Raw genomic sequence first — 19760 nt, forward strand, 5'->3', positions numbered from 1 at the left:
TCTCTCCTTTGAAACTTGGCAGGCCAGAAAGGCTTGGCACGATATCTACAGTGTGCTAAACAGAAAAAATATGCAGCCGAGAATCCTTTATCCAGCAAGTCTGTCATTTAGAATAGAAGGAGAGATAAAGGTCTTCCCAAACAAACAAAAACTGAAGGAATTTGTCACCACGAAACCAGCCCTACAAGAGATCCTAAGAGGGATCCTGTGAGACAAAGTACCAGAGACATCACTACAAGCATAAAACATACAGACATCACAATGACTCTAAACCCGTATCTTTCTATAATAACACTGAATGTAAATGGATTAAATGCGCCAACCAAAAGACATAGGGTATCAGAATGGATAAAAAAACAAGACCCATCTATTTGCTGTCTACAAGAGACTCATTTTAGATCTGAGGACACCTTTAGATTGAGAGTGAGGGGATGGAGAACTATTTATCATGCTACTGGAAGCCAAAAGAAAGCTGGAGTAGCCATACTTATATCAGACAAACTAGACTTTAAATTAAAGGCTGTAACAAGAGATGAAGAAGGGCATTATATAATAATCACAGGGTCTATCCATCAGGAAGAGCTAACTATTATAAATGTCTATGCGCCGAATACCGGAGCCCCCAGATATATAAAACAATTACTCATAAACATAAGCAACCTTATTGATAAGAATGTGGTCATTGCAGGGGACTTTAACACCCCACTTACAGAAATGGATAGATCATCTAGACACACAGTCAATAAAGAAACAAGGGCCCTGAATGATACATTGGATCAGATGGACTTGACAGATATATTTAGAACTCTGCATTCCAAAGCAACAGAATATACTTTCTTCTCGAGTGCGCATGGAACATTCTCCAAGATAGATCATATACTGGGTCACAAAACAGCCCTTCATAAATTTACAAGAATTGAAATTATACCATGCATACTTTCAGACCACAATGCTATGAAGCTTGAAATCAACCACAGGAAAAAGTCTGGAAAACCTCCAAAAGCATGGAGGTTAAAGAACACCCTACTAACGAATGAGTGGGTCAACCAGGCAATTAGAGAAGAAATTAAAAAATATATGGAAACAAACGAAAATGAAAATACAACAATCCAAACGCTTTGGGACGCAGCGAAGGCAGTCCTGAGAGGAAAATACATTGCAATCCAGGCCTATCTCAAGAAACAAGAAAAATCCCAAATACAAAATCTAACAGCACACCTAAAGGAAATAGAAGCAGAACAGCAAAGGCAGCCTAAACCCAGCAGAAGAAGAGAAATAATAAAGATCAGAGCAGAAATAAACAATATAGAATCTAAAAAAACTGTAGAGCAGATCAACGAAACCAAGAGTTGGTTTTTTGAAAAAATAAACAAAATTGACAAACCTCTAGCCAGGCTTCTCAAAAAGAAAAGGGAGATGACCCAAATAGATAAAATCATGAATGAAAATGGAATTCTTACAACCAATCCCTCAGAGATACAAACAATTATCAGGGAATACTATGAAAAATTATATGCCAACAAATTGGACAACCTGGAAGAAATGGACAAATTCCTAAACACCCACACTCTTCCAAAACTCAATCAGGAGGAAATAGAAAGCTTGAACAGACCCATAACCAGCGAAGAAATTGAATCGGTTATCAAAAATCTCCCAACAAATAAGAGTCCAGGACCAGATGGCTTCCCAGGGGAGTTCTACCAGATGTTTAAAGCAGAGATAATACCTATCCTTCTCAAGCTATTCCAAGAAATAGAAAGGGAAGGAAAACTTCCAGACTCATTCTATGAAGCCAGTATTACTTTGATTCCTAAACCAGACAGAGACCCAGTAAAAAAAGAGAACTACAGGCCAATATCTCTGATGAATATGGATGCAAAAATTCTCAATAAGATACTAGCAAATCGAATTCAACAGCATATAAAAAGAATTATTCACCATGATCAAGTGGGATTCATTCCTGGGATGCAGGGCTGGTTCAACATTCGCAAATCGATCAACGTGATACATCACATTAACAAAAAAAAAGAGAAGAACCATATGATCCTGTCAATCGATGCAGAAAAGGCCTTTGACAAAATCCAGCACCCTTTCTTAATAAAAACCCTTGAGAAAGTCGGGATAGAAGGAACATACTTAAAGATCATAAAGGCCATTTATGAAAAACCCACAGCTAACATCATCCTCAACGGGGAAAAACTGAGAGCTTTTTCCCTGAGATCAGGAACACGACAGGGATGCCCACTCTCACCGCTGTTGTTTAATATAGTGCTGGAAGTTCTAGCATCAGCAATCAGACAACAAAAGGAAATCAAAGGCATCAAAATTGGCAAAGATGAAGTCAAGCTTTCGCTTTTTGCAGATGACATGATATTATACATGGAAAATCCGATAGACTCCACCAAAAGTCTGCTAGAACTGATACATGAATTCAGCAAAGTTGCAGGATACAAAATCAATGTGCAGAAATCAGTTGCATTCTTATACACTAACAATGAAGCAACAGAAAGACAAATGAAGAAACTGATCCCATTCACAATTGCACCAAGAAGCATAAAATACCTAGGAATAAATCTAACCAAAGATGTAAAAGATCTGTATGCTGAAAACTATAGAAAGTTTATGCAGGTAATTGAAGAAGATATAAAGAAATGGAAAGACATTCCCTGCTCATAGATTGGAAGAATAAATATTGTCAAAATGTCAATACTACCCAAAACTATCTACACATTCAATGCAATCCCTATCAAAATTGCACCAGCATTCTTCTCGAAACTAGAACAAGCAATCCTAAAATTCATATGGAACCACAAAAGGCCCCGAATAGCCAAAGTAATTTTGAAGAAGAAGACCAAAGCAGGAGGCATCACAATCCCAGACTTTAGCCTCTACTACAAAGCTGTCATCATCAAGACAGCATGGTATTGGCATAAAAACAGACACATAGACCAATGGAATAGAATAGAAACCCCAGAACTAGACCCACAAACATATGGCCAACTCATCTTTGACAAAGCAGGAAAGAACATCCAATGGCAAAAAGACAGTCTCTTTAACAAATGGTGCTGGGAGAACTGGACAGCAACATGCAGAAGGTTGAAACTAGACCACTTTCTCACACCATTCACAAAAATAAACTCAAAATGGATAAAGGACCTGAATGTGAGACAGGAAACCATCAAAACCCTAGAGGAGAAAGCAGGAAAAGACCTCTCTGACCTCAGCCGTAGCAATCTCTTACTCGGCACATCCCCAAAGGCAAGGGAATTAAAAGCAAAAGTGAATTACTGGGACCTTATGAAGATAAAAAGCTTCTGCACAGCAAAGGAAACAACCAACAAAACTAAAAGGCAACCAACGGAATGGGAAAAGATATTTGCAATGACACATCGGACAAAGGGCTAGTATCCAAAATCTATAAAAAGCTCATCAAACTCCACACCCGAAAAACAAATAACCTAGTGAAGAAATGGGCAGAAAACATGAATAGACACTTCTCTAAAGAAGACATCCGGATGGCCAACAGGCACATGAAAAGATGTTCAACGTCGCTCCTTATCAGGGAAATACAAATCAAAACCACACTCAGATACCACCTCACGCCAGTCAGAGTGGCCAAAATGAAGAAATCAGGGGACTATAGATGCTGGAGAGGATGTGGAGAAACAGGAACCCTCTTGCACTGTTGGTGGGAATGCAAATTGGTGCAGCCGCTCTGGAAAGCGGTGTGGAGGTTCCTCAGAAAATTAAAAATAGACCTACCCTATGACCCAGCAATAGCACTGCTAGGAATTTATCCAAGGGATACAGGAGTACTGATGCATAGGGGCCCTTGTACCCCAATGTTTATAGCAGCACTCTCAACAATAGCCAAATTATGGAAAGAGCCTAAATGTCCATCAACTGATGAATGGATAAAGAAATTGTGGTTTATATACACAATGGAATACTACGTGGCAATGAGAAAAAATGAAATATGGCCTTTTGTAGCAACATGGATGGAACTGGAGAGTGTGATGCTAAGTGAAATAAGCCATACAGAGAAAGACAGATACCATATGGTTTCACTCTTATGTGGATCCTGAGAAACGTAACAGAAACCCATGGGGGAGGGGAAGGAAAAAAAAAAAAAGAGGTTAGAGTGGGAGAGAGCCAAAGCATAAGAGACTGTTAAAAACTGAGAACAAACTGAGGGTTGATGGGGGGTGGGAGGGAGGGCAGGGTGGGTGATGGGTATTGAGGAGGGCACCTTTTGGGATGAGCACTGGGTGTTGTATGGAAACCAATTTGACAGTAAATTTCATATATTAAAAAAAAAAAGATTAATAGGAGAAAGGAAATTTAATTTAGTGCATATGGAAGCTTCAAAGATAGGAGACCTGAGGGCAAGTTGAGCAGTTGAGGCTCATTTGCCATCCTGAGCTAAGGAAAGGGAAAGGGATAGGGGCCTGGGGCTTCACTAGGGAGGAGGGGCATTCACAGGATGATACAAAGAGCAAATATTTGGAAATCAGATGTTTGCCCTGCCATATGAATAGATTTTTCAGATATAAAGTTGTCCCTGGTAATTCCTCTCCTGTGCCAGGCTCTCTATCTAAATTCCTTTAGGTAGTTTAAGGGGGAAAGTAAAAGTTTTTAAATCTGGATTTTGATTGACTTCAGCTCAAAATAATCCGCATGCTAAAGTGGCACATTTTGAGGTGGCATATTCTGTTCCCCTTTAGTGGAGGGATTAGGAACCCCAGAACTCAAAAAACTGGTAGAGAAGATATAGCCTTCAAAAGAAGAGGAAAGTAGGGAGGGCTAAGAAGGTAAGAGAAAAACCTGGAGAACTTTGAGAAGTCATGCTTTTGAGTTCTTTCATGACAAGTGTACTCCCAGCATGCACTGAGTCAGGGTGGGCTTTTGTTATGCCGGATACCAGGACAACACTAGTGAGGTCATTTCAAGTAAGGGGGAAATTCGTGCTGACATTTGATAGACTTTCTTTATCTCCCAGAGTAACTGTGCCCTAGAATTCTGAAACCCTTTAAGGAAGATATGGATTTGAGTTTTCTTTTTGGAAAATCTGCATGCCTGCAGATTCTGCTTTTGTGAAGCTGGTGTCCAAAGCCAGAATGTGCCATGTGGTTGGAGAGAAAGGTATACAGTCCATGGGATTTGACAGTATTACTATAAATGAATCATCTATTTTTGTTTCCCTTCATCACTAAATCCAGACTATTGAAAAATAATTAGGAATGTCTCAAGACATGTGGTCCATTAGATTTCCTCTCACAAAGAAATCTTTAAATGTCCGGATATCAAACTAAATAAAAAATGGCCAGCTATGTTTTCTGTCCAACCTAGATGTGTACGGAACCAAGATTTTATAGTTTAGGTATCAGGAAGGACTTACCTGATTCAGAGCCAGAATGGCCTTACATGTGGTAAAAAATAAAATTCTCATACAAACAAAGAGTGAGTCTGTGTCCAAGTTTTATTAAAGTTTTTGGTGAGAGAACGTTAATAATCAAAATAGCTGATTCCATGAGTGCTTACAGGAAAAAAGATATAAATGTACAGATAGCAAAATAAAATATCGGTACAGTTGATACAACAATTTGAGGTTAATTTGTCTTCCAGGCTATGAACTCTTAACACCTCTTCCATTTCTGTAGGTTAACCTCCAATACACAGGAGTGTAAACCATATGAGCCTTTCTCAGTTATGGATTGCTAGGTAAATATGCTGTGACAGCCAAGTTACATTCCCCGAGAGTGTCAGGTAAGTTCTTACTGGGAAATGCTCTTGCATGATAGAGAAAAAAAAAAAAAAAAAAAGATCTGGCAATCATCATTTTTTTTCTCCCAAGGGGCAACTTTCTCTTTCACAATGTTATTAGTGAATGGCCATGGCATTTAAAACTGCCTTTCCCAAGATAAAGACACATGTGTGTTTTGTTTTGAGGAGGCAAATTATGCTCAGAGACTGACTTTGTCTTTGTCAGCAATCTATTTAATATGGATTCATGGAGGGACTTTCACAAACCAATAGCATGCAGGAAAATGTCTCTTAATAAGCCAATAAAGAAATAATATACTCTGAACCAATGATAGATTAATCACACTATTGTCCCAGGCAAGGGGAGATGAAAGGAAAAAAGTTCATATTTAGTGGAGGTGTACTTTTTTTTTTTTAATTTATTTTGAGAAAAAGGAACAGCATGACTGGGGGAAGGGCAGAGAGAGAGAGAGAGGCAGAGACTGAGAATCCCAAGCAGGCTCCAAGCTGCCAGCTCAGAACCCAGGAAACTGTGAGATCATGACCTAAGGCAAAACCAAGAGTCAGAAGCTTAACTAACTGAGCCACTCAGGCACCCCCTGAAGTATACATTTAATAGAAGTTGGTACTTGGGGAGAGATGGCTTAGCCCCACCAAAAGCTGATGTCCAGCTGCGAGCCCCAGAGTAAAAGTCTCCTGTTGCTAGAGCATGTTGCTAGGAAACTATGGGGTTGGTGTTGAGGGACAAGTTGTTCTTCATGGGGCCACTGTATGGCTTTCTTCAATGTTGGTAAAACAGATCTTTACCTTGGCAGAAGCTAATTGCCCCATGGTTTTTTCAGAGTTCTCTTTAGGTCAGCAGAGGTCCCTTGTTCAGACCAAGCACTCTCAGATACTCCTCACAAACCCTTGGTAATTATGTTCTAAATGTACCCTTGACATATTTACTTCTTCGTGTTTTTATTGATAAGCCCTCAGTGGGGCCCCTCAGTAGCTCAGCTACTGAGTTCTTATTGGTAAAAATAGATAATATGATAACACTCTGACACAATGTATTTCATTCTTCTATCAAAACAACTTTCCTCCAAAAACCACTTCATTCTTTTTTGTCTGTCACAAACCAGTGGATTAAAACAACTTCATTTAAGTCATAAACAAGTTGATTTGAAATCATAACAAACCAATACACGTTAGTGTGCAAAATGACTTTGTGTCACGCAGGAACTTGATCCTTATTGCTTTCTAACTCCTCAGTAGCTATTCTTCCAATCCAGAAATGTCCAACAGATTTGAGGCAATTTATTAGGCTGATTGAAATTTAAGGCTCTTTCCTTCAAATTCCCTGCTTATTTTCCTCACACCTCATTCCTGAGCGAAGACTTCCACTTACTGAGAATGAATCAGTAATATTTAGAGCCGTCCAATGCAGTGATCTTCAAACAAAGGAGCAGATAGATGTTTTAAGGGAATCAACACCTAGATCCTGAACTTCTCTGTGTGTGCTTTCCTGAAAATGATCTGCCGGAGAACTTGGCTATAGTTTTCATTTCACGACTGTGCTTCTTCACATTACACAAGAAAGAATCTTTTTTCTGCAGTTTAAAAACCCCAGGACCAAAAAAAAAAAAAAAAAAAAAAAAAAAAAAAAAAAAAAAAAAAAAAAAGAAAGAAAGAAAAGAAAAAAAAAAACAACTCTAAGACATTAAGGAAAGGAGTACTTCTTTTTGTTTGTGTAGGGGAAGCCTCCTTCAATCAAATCATTATAGATCCCAGTCATTTCATTAAGATATGCATTTGCAAAGAACTTTTTACCTTTTATGTTAAAAATCTTTTTGAAATGGTAGTATCTTTAAGTAATTTTCATCAAATGTGCATTATTAATAATTGTGTTTACAATTCAACTCTGAAAAAAAAAACAGAGCAATATGGTCCAAGGAAATAAAAAGAATAATAATTTCGATCTCATACAGGTTTTTGTCGCAGAAATTTTGAGTCAATAAAAGAATTTTAATGAAAAATATGTGATATTAAATCTTCAGGAGCTGAAAGGAAATATGATTTTAAGGAAAGAAAAAAAGCAATTGTTATTGTATCTTCAATTGTTAATGGAGACTTTGTTCATAAATTTTAATTGGGTGTTTATGGGTAGCAAATCACTTTAGTATTAAGATTTCATCGCATATATTTAAAAGCTCTTCTAAAATTTTATTTGAAAATGTCAATATTTATAATACAGTGGAATTTATAACCTCCATAGCTATTTAAACATTTACAGTAATGATCAAATATTTTAGAACTCATCTTCAAAATGTGTGATCACGTAGTTTCCCTAAGTTTGACTGCCATTAATCTAATGCACTGGTTGGTCTACAAACATGAACATGCCTTGATGGCATGCAGAATTACTGTCAATGTATATGTGTGTGTAATCCTTTAGCCATTCTTAAATTTGTATCTTCTATAGGGTGGTGGAAAATATCACTGAAATTCATGAGGCTGCTTGAATGTTTCTCCTTAAATGTGAATATGAATGAAGTAAGACAGTAAAAGGGACTCTTAGATCTGACAGCATTCATCCTTCTCAATTTGCAGACATTGTGTGCGAGAAATTATCAAACTGTCATTCTGAAATACTGTCTCTACAGTATCTAAGGTTATCTGCCTTAGCTTCCCCATTAAGCAGAAGTGTTTCCTTCTGTCAAGAGATTGCAACTTCTGTTTAAAATGACTGATTCCTGGGGCGCGTAGGTGGCTCAGTCAAGCATCTGACTCTTGACTTCGGCTCAGGTCATGATCTCATAGTTGGTGGGTTTCAGCCCCACATCAGGCTCTGTGCTGACAGTGTGGAGCCTGCTTGAGATCCTATCTCTCTTCCTTTCTCTGCCACTCCCCTGCTTGTGCTCTCTCTCTCTCTCAAAATAAATAAATAAACTTAAAAAAAATGACTGATTCCTGGTGGTGCAGAGAATAAAGTGTCCAGAGAGGGGTAGATCTAAGAATAAAAGCCCAAGTTAAGAGGAGAGTGAGTGCTTTAAAGCCTCGTGCTGCCAGTTTTTGTTTACCACCAAAGCAGGCTACAAGTGATAGCAAGGCACATTAGTAAGAAGCAAAATAGGCATAGGGATTAACTAATGCAGTCTCCATACCTAAAGGTTCTACTCTGATCAAGTTCTTAAGCAAAGGCTAAGATTAATATAGGCACGTGTAATATTTGTGATTTATAATTAGAAATATATATTTGATCTGTGTCCCCACTTCAGACACACAGCATCCAAAACTCCTGGAATTTCATTTCGTGAAAGGGATAGAGGTGTCTTTTGTTTATGTTAATGAAGCGATTTAGGAAAGGCACCTAAGGATGGCTGGTGGCAGAGGAGCCAACCATATGATTAGAGGGTTGGAACTTCCAACTGAACAGTAAACTCCTGGCTTAGTAAGGGGTCCCCACCAGAACTCTGTTCTAACACTATGATTGTCTCCTCCCAACCTGTGTGTATTCCGATATTCATACCAAATCCAAACAGGCTATTAGATATCAGGCTAAAAGTTTTTAATATCATCCCTACCTGGAAGGAAACACAATACATACAACACATGACAAATATAACAAATAGTCTAGTAGGTGAGAAAAAGCTAATGTGGGCTAATGGAAAAACACAAAGAAAAGGTTTTTAAAGTTTAAATTAAGGATATTGAGATGGGGAGACTACCCTGAAATACCTGGTGTGGAGGCCACTTTCAGGCAAGCAGGCTTGAGCATTGAAATGTAGAAAGGACCACGGTGTCCACCTGGCTGAATATAAACAGGCCCATCAGATGACCCACCTCAAAATATCCATCAGCCCTAACTGACCAATGGGCTACTTACAACCAGGCACAGTTACCAAAAAGGGAAGATCCCATACATTGCCATACGGCCTCATCTTCCCCCTGTAAATATGGCCCCCACCCACTGCCTTGTTGCAGACAGCCTGTCCTCTGCTGTCCTGCCCACCACTCCCTGGCAGTGTATTCAATAAACTTTTATGCCTTTGTTCTGCCTCAGGTGAATCTTTTCACTGTCCACCGGCTTCCACCTGATCGTCACCCCACATTTGGGGGCCTCCATCCTATCCTGAGACACCCCATTGAGACACCACCCCTGGGTGAGCCCAGTGTAACCACAAGAGTCCTTGTAAAAGGGAAGCAGGAGGGTCAAGACAGAGAAGGACATGATGTGGCGGTGGTAGTAGGGGTCAAAATGATACAGTTGCAGGTTTTGAAGATGGAGGTCAGCCACGAGCCGGGAGTGTATGGCAGGTGCTGGAAGTTGGCAAAGTCTCAAGGCTTCACTACCCTTCCCCCAACCCCACCCTGAGACTCTAGAAGTCATGCCGGCTCCCTTGCCAATGCTTTGGTTTTAGTTTGGTGTGACTTCTGACCTTCAGAAGATAAGATAAAAAATTTATATTGTTTAAGCCACTAAATTTGTGATTATTCCTTTCAGCAGCAATAGGAAACCAATACAGCAGGTTATAAGTCTGAGGCTGCTGGTGGCTGTTTTTGCCATCACTTGGCCAAAGCTTACTTCGGAATAAAGCCAAAAAAAAGAAGAGCTAGTGCAGGGCAAGTTATGGGTGACATCATTTGAATACTTGGACCCAGACTTCTTGAAGAGGTAGTTAGCTTGGGTTTTTCAGTTTTTTTAAGCCAACTAGTTTTTTGGTTTTTTGCTTCAGTCACTTTGACCTGGGCTCTTTCTTACTTGCATATGATGTGGAAAATACTGGGGCTCAGAGCCGAAGGCTAAGAAAAAATTCTTGAGCCATCTTCAGTGCAAAAAGGTAGTTTTATTAAAGCAAAGGGACAAGACCTGTGGGCAGAAATTGCTGCCTTGGGGTTGTGAGGAGTGACTGATTCTACACTTGGGAGTTGGGAGAGGTCAAGACAAAGGGAAGTTTCCAAAAGGACTTTCATATGCTAAAGAAAACTCTCAAGATCCTGGAGGCCTGGCTATTGTCAAGCTAAGGTTGTTTTCCCTCTAGGAAAGTATTAACATTAAGACAGTAGGAGTTGCTGGAGGAATGTTCTAGTCTGCCTGCCTCAAGTATTTGTCAGTGGGCTGCAGGTTATAAGGAAATTTAATTTGATCTACATTTCTTTCTGCCTTTGTTCCCCACATCACTATACAGCGTTATGTACAGTATTTTTCTTTAATACTTCAATTTTACTCATAATAACCCTGGTTTGGTAACAATATACTTGTGCTCATCTGCAAAAGCGACTGATTGAGCAAATTAAGGTACATCCCAAAGATGTAAAATTTTATAGCCATGGGAACTCATGCAATGGAAAAACTATTTATATGGGAAAGTATTTCAAAATATATTAGTTTTGCACTAGAGGTAAAAAAAAAATCAGAAAAAAAGCACTCACAGCAATACCCAGTCCTATGAAAAACAGCTCAAAAAGTTACAAAAAAAGGTTTTCCTATGATAATTTGGGTTTTTTAAAACTACATTCTTCATTGAATAATACAATGTGACACTTGGAACATTTATGGAGCACCACTGCCAAAAACCGTGTTTTAAATTTAAAATGTAATTGGGGCTCCTGGGTGGCTCAATTGGTTAAAGGACCAACTTTGGCTTAGGTCATATTCTCCTGGTTCAGGAGTTCAAGCCCTGAATTGGGCTCCTCACTTACAGGGTAGAATCTGCTTGGAATTTTCTCTCTCCCTTTCTCTCTCTGCCCCTCCCCCATTTGCTCTCTCTCTCTCTCTCTCTCTCTCAAAATAAATAAATAAACTTTAATAAATAAATAAATAATTTTGAAATGCTATTGAAAAATGCATCAGACAAGTTAAAAATATTAAAAATTCACAAGCCAAATAAGCATAAACTAGTATTAAGGTACAAATTCTCTATGTAGAAGCATAATAATGGACTACTGTTAATTCTACTTTAACTTTAACTAATAATGATAAATGAAATCAGGTAGTATGCAATTACACCCTAGAAAGAGTGAGAACAGTGTGCATATTATACAAGTGTGTGCACATTATAGCACCATTTTCATGCATTTCTTTCTCAAAATATATCTATGCATCTGTCAAATTAATAAGATTGACAGGCTGTAGCATTTGCCACTCTCTGGGGACGCAGAATGTCCACTGATTAATGAACCATACACACAATGTGTGATTTTAGGCAAGTTAGCCTCTCTGAGGTTTAATTCCTCATATCAAATAGGGTTATCAAGAGTACCTAAAGCATAGATTTGCTCAAACTACTAAGTGAAATAATCCATATTCTGCACCTATCAGAATGTGGGGCACACATACATATGCAATAAGTGTTAGCTACTATTATTATTACTATTATTATTATTAAGTATTAGCTATTGTTATTATCAATATAATATTGTCATTATTAGTCATTTTCTGTATACCATATAGTCTCTGTTTCCTCTGAGTTAGCCCAGAATCAACTTTTGTTGTATCATGTTTATTGAGGAAATAAGGAAAATACTATCAATGAATTAACTTCATTAAAAAAAATCCTATCTGTGAATTAAGGAATATTGTAGGTACTGTTGCCATTGAAATGAATAAAATTCAGTCTCTAATAAGTAAAGCTTGCTCTTAAAACAAACAAACAAACAAACAAACAAACAAAGAATACGCTTAGGGTTGAAAACCTAAGGGAAAAAAGAGGAAATGGTCAGCACTACCTGGGCAAGTTGGGGACAAGGACTTTGAGAAGAGGAGACACTTCAGAACACCTTGAACACTAGAGAAGTGGCTGAGTGGGGATGGGCATTCCATGTTGAGGGACCAGTTATTTTTATTACTATTTTGAGAATTACTAAGGCTTACAGACATCTTTTCTGTGTTTCCTCTGGTTCGATAGAATAGTATGTTTTTTCTCTGGAGAAGCTGATGATTCCCTCTCTATGCTCCTGGTACCCCAACCACTCACACTCCCCCTTCCCCTGACCTCTGCACAGATGCTGAGGTCTGAGGTTTCTGTAAACCTCCCTCTGTTACTCCTGTCACTGTGCCCTCCATGAGAGCACACAAATACATCGCAGCATCCTCCAGCTGGGCGGCTGAGATCCTGAGACTGAAGGATTTGTCTGCCTTCTGGAAGTTCACAGAGAAGCGATTATTTGTTGCATTCTCTTGCTTATTAGCTTCTTGGCGAATAATGAGAACCATCTCCCTGCTGGGAGGCTGTTTGTACCAGAACAAATAATAATTACTGTCACTAGTATCAAACGTGCAGTCCAGGGTCACAGTCTCTGCCTCATGCACAGACATTTCTGGTTGAGTCTGGGTGACCTTCTGGGCCATGTTGGATCCTGTGGGAAGGAGGAGAGGGTATCACGCCAGATAAGGCAAGCAGACTCACAAGCTGATCCCATTCCCTACCACCTTTCGTCTTCTTGATCAAACTTCAGGCAATATCCATAAACTTCTTTGCCCCCAATAGCCAGCACCAATGAGGAGGTAAGATGCCTGTGTTACTGATCTTTCTTCCTATTTCCCAGTCCTGTTGGATAATGGTAAAAGCAAATACATGTGCCTTTCTTACCAAGATAGGTGGAAACCACGAATACCCACAGCAAACCAGAGCAAACCATGCTGGCGGCTCTCTCTTGCAGGGTGAAAATTCTCCTGCTCTGATCTGAAACCGGGGGATCAGCTGTGCTCAGTGACGTCACTGCTCCAGACCAGGAAATGTATGGCAGGTGGGTGGTTGGTTCTGTCTTGCTTAAAGAAGTGCATCAAAGCTTTTTGTCTTTTGCTTCAGAGAATGAAAGTTTGGTTGTAGTGGCAAAGAAAAGAGATGTCAGAACTGTAATTTATTCTGAGATAACAATCAAGAAGTGAAGGAGCTGGTAAATTGTTTTTGTAAAGATGTAATCTAGGAGGGGAGGATGGGGTGGGTGGGGAAAAGACAAGCAAAGCTAATGTAACGACCTCAGTTTTCTCTGCCAGCTTTCTCTCTCTCTCTCTCTCTCTCTCTCTCTCTCTTTTCTTTTCTTTTTTAAAGTTTGGAAGCCAATATCCTAATGGTCTCTGGGTTGCCATACACAAGTTTTGGTTATATTATTCTTTGACTGATTCTGTATTTTAATTATTTCTCCAAACTTCAAAATAATGATAAAGACAACAGCAATGCTCAGATAGTCTAGAGAAAATTGGAACCAGGATTTTGATACCTAATGCACTGTTATTTGCTTGAAGAGTTTATTTTTTATTTTTTTGTAATTTGAGAGAGAGAGAGAGAGAGCATGTGGGGGAGGGGGACAGAGTGAGAGAGAGAATACCAAGCAGGGTCCACACTCATCCTGATGTGGTGCTCCAACCCATGACCTTGGGATCATGACTTGAGCTGAAATAAAGAGTCTGAAGCCCAGCTAACTGAGTCACCCAGGCCCCGCTCTCCCTTTTTAAAGAATATCTGGCTTAGGTGAGGTCAATGAGCTCTAAAATACCAGTGGCAAATGTTCCCATAAGGACTTTTGTGCACATGTATTCATGGCTGCGTAAATGAAGAATCAGAATAATTGGTATAAAACTTATCTGGGAACAGTCTGTGCTGCCCATTTGACAGTGTTTCATTGGCACGCCATTTTTCCTCATGCACACATTCTCCTATGAGGAGACAACGGAGCTAAAATGAAAACTCATACGTATGGAACCATTCATTTGCGTTAATTTTCTCTTCCTACCGAGTTTTTGTCGTCCAGTCTTAAAAAAGGCCATCTCTGTGGTCCAGCTTTATGTAAACTTTCCCTCTGCATAACAGAAAGGGGAACAAAAGATAAGTTAAAAGCTGTCTTGCTGTATAGGGCACAGTGGCCTTACGTCTTCCAACCTGTTTATAAGTTCCACTCGGGAAGTGTGGTGAATAGTAGGCATTTTGCCACCGACGCTGCTCTTAACATCAGAAAACTTAAAGCACAGCCTGGTGAATTGCTGTAGTTGGTACAGTCCTTTCTCCTGTTTGTTTCATGATGAAATTTCTACCATGCCTACCATTTTCTGGTTGGGGTCATACGACATTTGCAAAACTGTGATTATTTTACAATTTCTCCCTTTTTCTCTTTAGTTTTTATAGGAAACTCTAGATTGATGGACTGTCTTTTGTCTCCATCTCAGCCCCACTGAAGCTATGAATTCACAAACGAGGCTCTCAGGAGGGAGTGTTTTCTGCCTCTTGCCTGCGTTCACTGCACATGCGATGATGTTTGGGGATCCCTAGCCAGAGCGTCTTTCCCTGATCCTCTGGGCCCCGCCAATCAGAATTTTAATATCTTCTATCCATCATCTGGTCAGCCCCTAGCTGCCACAGCTGATCAGGCCATTGAACTCTGAAGATGGAATAAGATAATTCATATGAAAGAATTTTCAAGTGGGCAAATATGGGGGTGGGCAGAAAGCTGAATTTACCTTTCTCCTTTTTCTTTTTTTAAAAGATAGATATTATATCTAGATGATCCTTGCTTTTGTTTTGTTTTTTTTTTTCTTTTAAGTCAGAACAGTCATTAGGTTGGGTTGTTTAGGAAACCTATAGAAGGTGGTGAGCAAATCCAGATTATAGATTATTAAGCAGAAAGGAAGGGTGAAGAGAATAGAGGAAGAGGTTAAAAAACAAAAAGCAGGGGCTCCTGGGTGGTTCAGTCGGTTGAGCCTCCGACTTTGGCTCAGGTCATGATCTCAGTGTCCATGAGTTCAAGCCCTGCGTTGGGCTCTGTGATGATAGCTCAGAGCCTGGAGCCTGCTTCCAATTCTGTGTCTCCCCCTCTGTCTGCCCCTCCCCCCACTCATGCGCGCTCTCTCTCTCTCTCTGTTAAAAATAAACATAAAAAAAATTTAAAAAAAACATAAAAAACCCCCCAAAACAAAAAGCAGTGCCCCATGAGGGCAGTCTGAGAGAGTTTACTGTGCTCCCTTGGGATAGCAATAGTATCTGGCAACTACCATCACAGGATTCCTCACAGGATTTGACTATAGAAAGTCAAAACTAGGAGAAAAATATGTGGACATCACATGTCTACTCTCACGTTCTCATGGAAGAAGTTTGACAAAGGCAGAATCTAAGGCGCTTCAGCAACTCATGGCCCAAGTGCGAGAAGCTGCTTGAGACATCAGGACACTCCCTTTTGGCTGGGTGGATCTCATGGAAGAACACTGAGGGTCCCGGCCCCAGTCATGTCTGCCATCTCCTGTGTAGTATTCTCATGATCTCATTTCCGTATTTGAAAATACAGCGAACAAAAAAACTGGTGAAAAAAATCTTTTTAAAAAGTTTTATTTATATTCTTTATATTCACTGACAATTTTCTTTTGTCAGTGGAGATGATGGGGACTGTTTACTAGCTTCCGACTGGTGGTCCCCATGCAGGGTGTAAGTCCCAGTGCACTTGGGTGCTCTTTGGGGACCGTGAGCTTCCTCTAGCACAGAATTAGGTGGCTGAGTCTCTCAAGTGCACAGTCTGGATGTGCAGGGAGGCGGGGAGCTGGGACTAACACAGGATCATCCCTTGTGCTCCAAAGCCCTGTTGACCCAGAACAAAAACAAAAGCATCAGATTTATTTTACACACTTTCCATACTATACCCGTGGATCTGAAATACTGTTCAAGCAATTACAGTAAATATTAAAATTCTTTCCTCCTTGGATCATCAGTTTTAGGAAGGATTTTTTTCTCTTTTTTCATTTGGTGATTAATTTTCTTAAAAAGAAAATGTTAAAGAGCGGATTACAAAATTCATTTGTTCTTTGAGTCCCTTCTACAAAAGATAGACACTAGTTCTTGGAAACTTCTGGGTCCTCTGGGTTCCTGACGACATAAATTCTCCCAGCTGGGGGCGCCTGGGTGGCTCAGTCGGTTGAGCATCTGACTTCGGCCCAGGTCATGATCTCGTGGTCCATGGGTTTGAGCCCCACATCGGGCTCTGTGCTGACAGCTTGGAGCCTGGAGCCTGTTTCAGATTCTGTGTCTCCCTCTCTCTCTGACCCTCCCCTGTTCATGCTCTGTCTCTCTCTGTCTCAAAAATAAATAAACATTAAAAAAATAAAATAAAAAAAATTCTCCCAGCTGAAGCCACCAGATCATAAATGTGGCTCCTAGAAGCTCATTTATATTTGGCCTTCCTAAGTCCACGGAAGATTTGATTCTGGAATGTGGAAATCTGACCTAGACTCTTCAGATAAAGAAGTGTTTGTTCCAGAGTTTTCATATGTGTGAGGGACAGAGATGCTGGAATAAGAGACAGGTTTTTGCAAATAACTGTTGTCAATGAATGCAAGCAGTGCTCTCTTCAGGTCAAAGAAATAATAACAGAGGCAATTCCTATGATTTAGTCCTCTACACAAGAATAACTTGGTTTTGTCAAGAAATCTGTTCTGGAAGTAATGTGTTTATATAAATTTCAGAATTCTGTTTACACTCAATGAAGAGAACTTGATATTTAGAATGTACCTTATTCTTCCCTTTATCACTGCTTTTAAAAATCCTACCTTTTATCCTGTCTTACCTTTTCAAAGAAAACTTTCTGTGACAAGGTTAGAATGTACCGATTTTTCTGCTTAATATTCTGTCATGAATATATGATGATTATTAAATATGTTTTAAGCATAATCTTTAGCTTTACCGAACACTTCCCATCTGCCTGACACTGTGCCAAAAACATTGAGGAATGTTGAAGAATACAAGGGAAAATTCTGTCCTCCTAGAGACTAGAGTAAGAAGCAAGATCGGTACCTTGAAACAATACCAAATGCTTACAAAGGTAAGTCACGGGGCACTTGGGTGGCTCAGGTGGTTGAGCATCTGACTTGATTTTGGCTCGGGCCATGATCTCAGGATCGTGGGATCAAGCCTGCATTGGTTGGGCTCCATGCTGTGTTTGCAGCCTGCTTGGGATTGATTCTCTCTCTCTCTCTCTCTCTCTCTCTCTATCTCTCTCTCTTAAAAAAAGAAGGTATATCACTGAGAGTCAAATTGTATGGTTCAGATTCAATGTCTAATTGCATGACATTAGAAGAAAAGGAATTCAAGGATTCTCTGTTAGAGATGAATCTTTGGATGAGATAGAGCCTTAAGGTGTGCTTATATAGGACTAATATGATTTAGCCAGCCTGAGATATACATAAAAGTATATTTGGCAAATTTGGGTGAGCAGAACAAGCAGAAAAGAAATTCAAGAGCTTGAAGTGTTTATGGGTCAGTGAGGAGAACAGACTGAAATAGAGCTATGTTTTGGGAGGAAGTAAGAATGAGGTTTAAAAAGTAGAGGGTGAGCAGACATAGGGAAGGGGATAATGATAAAGAGAGTTTAGATTTGGTACGTAAAGTTTCTGTGCAATGAAAAGACATGATCACACATCTGCAGAGCCTGGAGTTTCATATATGTGACCTGTTTGAATCAGATCAGACAGATCTGTTGAATCACATGGAAGATTTCCAATTAATCACTCAAGTACCCACCTGCTGTTATTAGCAACCAGCCCAGTAAAGTTCACCTCAAACTCTCTTCTGTTCTTTCTCTATTAAATTTTCAAAGAATGTGTTAATTTTTCTTGTCCCCAAATAGAGCCTGAAGCAAGGACTCAGGTGAAAGTAGTTTATTTAGGAAGCGATCTTAGGCAGCAGGAGTGAGAAAATAGGTAGCATAAGATTGGAACTTGATTCTGCCCGGATCTCCTGGTAAGCACACAGGAAGTCCCTCTGGGACTCTCTGCTGGAAGGCAGGGAGCTAGGGCATGCCTTGGTTCTCCCTCCCACTGGTTGGGACTTGCCAGCAGAGGTGGTAATTCTTCTTTCAGGCTGTGCTTACCCACAGCCTGAGTGAGCTCCTGAGGAGTCAGAGAAGGCTCTGGGGTAAGAAATAAAAAAATACACAGTGCATGTGTAATGTTGGATGTTATCAGCTTGAGATGGGTGTGAGTGTCCACAGAATTATCTACCATACCTATTGATAGAATCGGAGCTAGGCATTTGGACATGACCACAAAGCCCATCAGATGTTGATTACAATGCTTTTCTTTGCACTACTCAAGTGGATGTTTGCCCTGTATTATTTTCACTACGTCACTGAGTCTTCAAGGTTGTGGTGGACTGAATTCCATCTAAAACACTTAATACATGACCTTCAGGCCCCACTTCTTTAACTGGTCCCAAGGCTGTAATTAAAACTCTTTCTCCCCCCTTCCTACTCTCTAGATTTCCTTGCCATTGGATAGCATTTTACTGGACTTAGATTGCTTGACTGATAGGGGGACCCAGGCCTTCATTGCTCAGGGGTCTCAGTTCTTGTTTACTTTGTCCTTTTCAAGCCACAACTGCCACTTGCTGTTTTTATTGGGCATGAAATACTCAATGTGAAACACAGATTCCAGACACATTCCTTTTTGCCCTCATTGTGTAATAACAACCCGATGCTTCATGATAATCAGAGTCAATTACCCCTCCTTTCTTTGCCTGCTGGACAATTGGCACAAGGAGTTTGAAATGGCGTAGACAGCAGTCATAGCTGCAGGTTCAGTGGAACTCTTACTGGATCCTCTGGTGGAAGCATTCTTCTGCAGGGTCCTAGGAACTCTAATCCAGCAGAGCCTAGGGCTGTAGGAAAGGGCAACACAAATTCTGGAAATGAGTTACAGGGAGTGATAGTAGAAGAGTCTAGTCTACTTCTAGCTCTTCATTTCTAAATTTGCATAATTTAGCTAGGAAGCCAGAGCACCATGTATCAGCCATTGGTTTAATGAATACTATCGCTTCTGGGAACATGGCATTCCAACCACTAAGGGTGATGCCGTTGAGCTGGCTTCTTAACTGAGCTTTTAACAAGCCATTCCATCCTTTTTCTAGGTCATCTGACCTAGGTACCATGGGTCTAGGTCAACTTTTTGGTTCATGGTAGGACCAGTGGATCCTTTCCTTGGTCACTCCTTCAATAGTCACATCCACTGTATTGTAAAATGGGTACCTTGTTCTGAGAGA

General features: G+C 40.0%; 1 gene segment (V, D, J or C); it reads right to left on the reverse strand.

The window, feature by feature from the left end:
• Nucleotides 1-12282: 12282 nt before the first annotated feature.
• Nucleotides 12283-13135, reverse strand: LOC125908828 (T cell receptor alpha variable 38-1-like). The segment is given in 1 exon segment: nucleotides 12283-13135. A coding segment is annotated over 1 exon segment (378 nt).
• Nucleotides 13136-19760: the final 6625 nt, after the last annotated feature.

This window comes from Panthera uncia, assembly GCF_023721935.1.
Source record: "Panthera uncia isolate 11264 chromosome B3 unlocalized genomic scaffold, Puncia_PCG_1.0 HiC_scaffold_1, whole genome shotgun sequence".
Classification (NCBI taxonomy): Eukaryota; Metazoa; Chordata; class Mammalia; order Carnivora; family Felidae; genus Panthera; species Panthera uncia.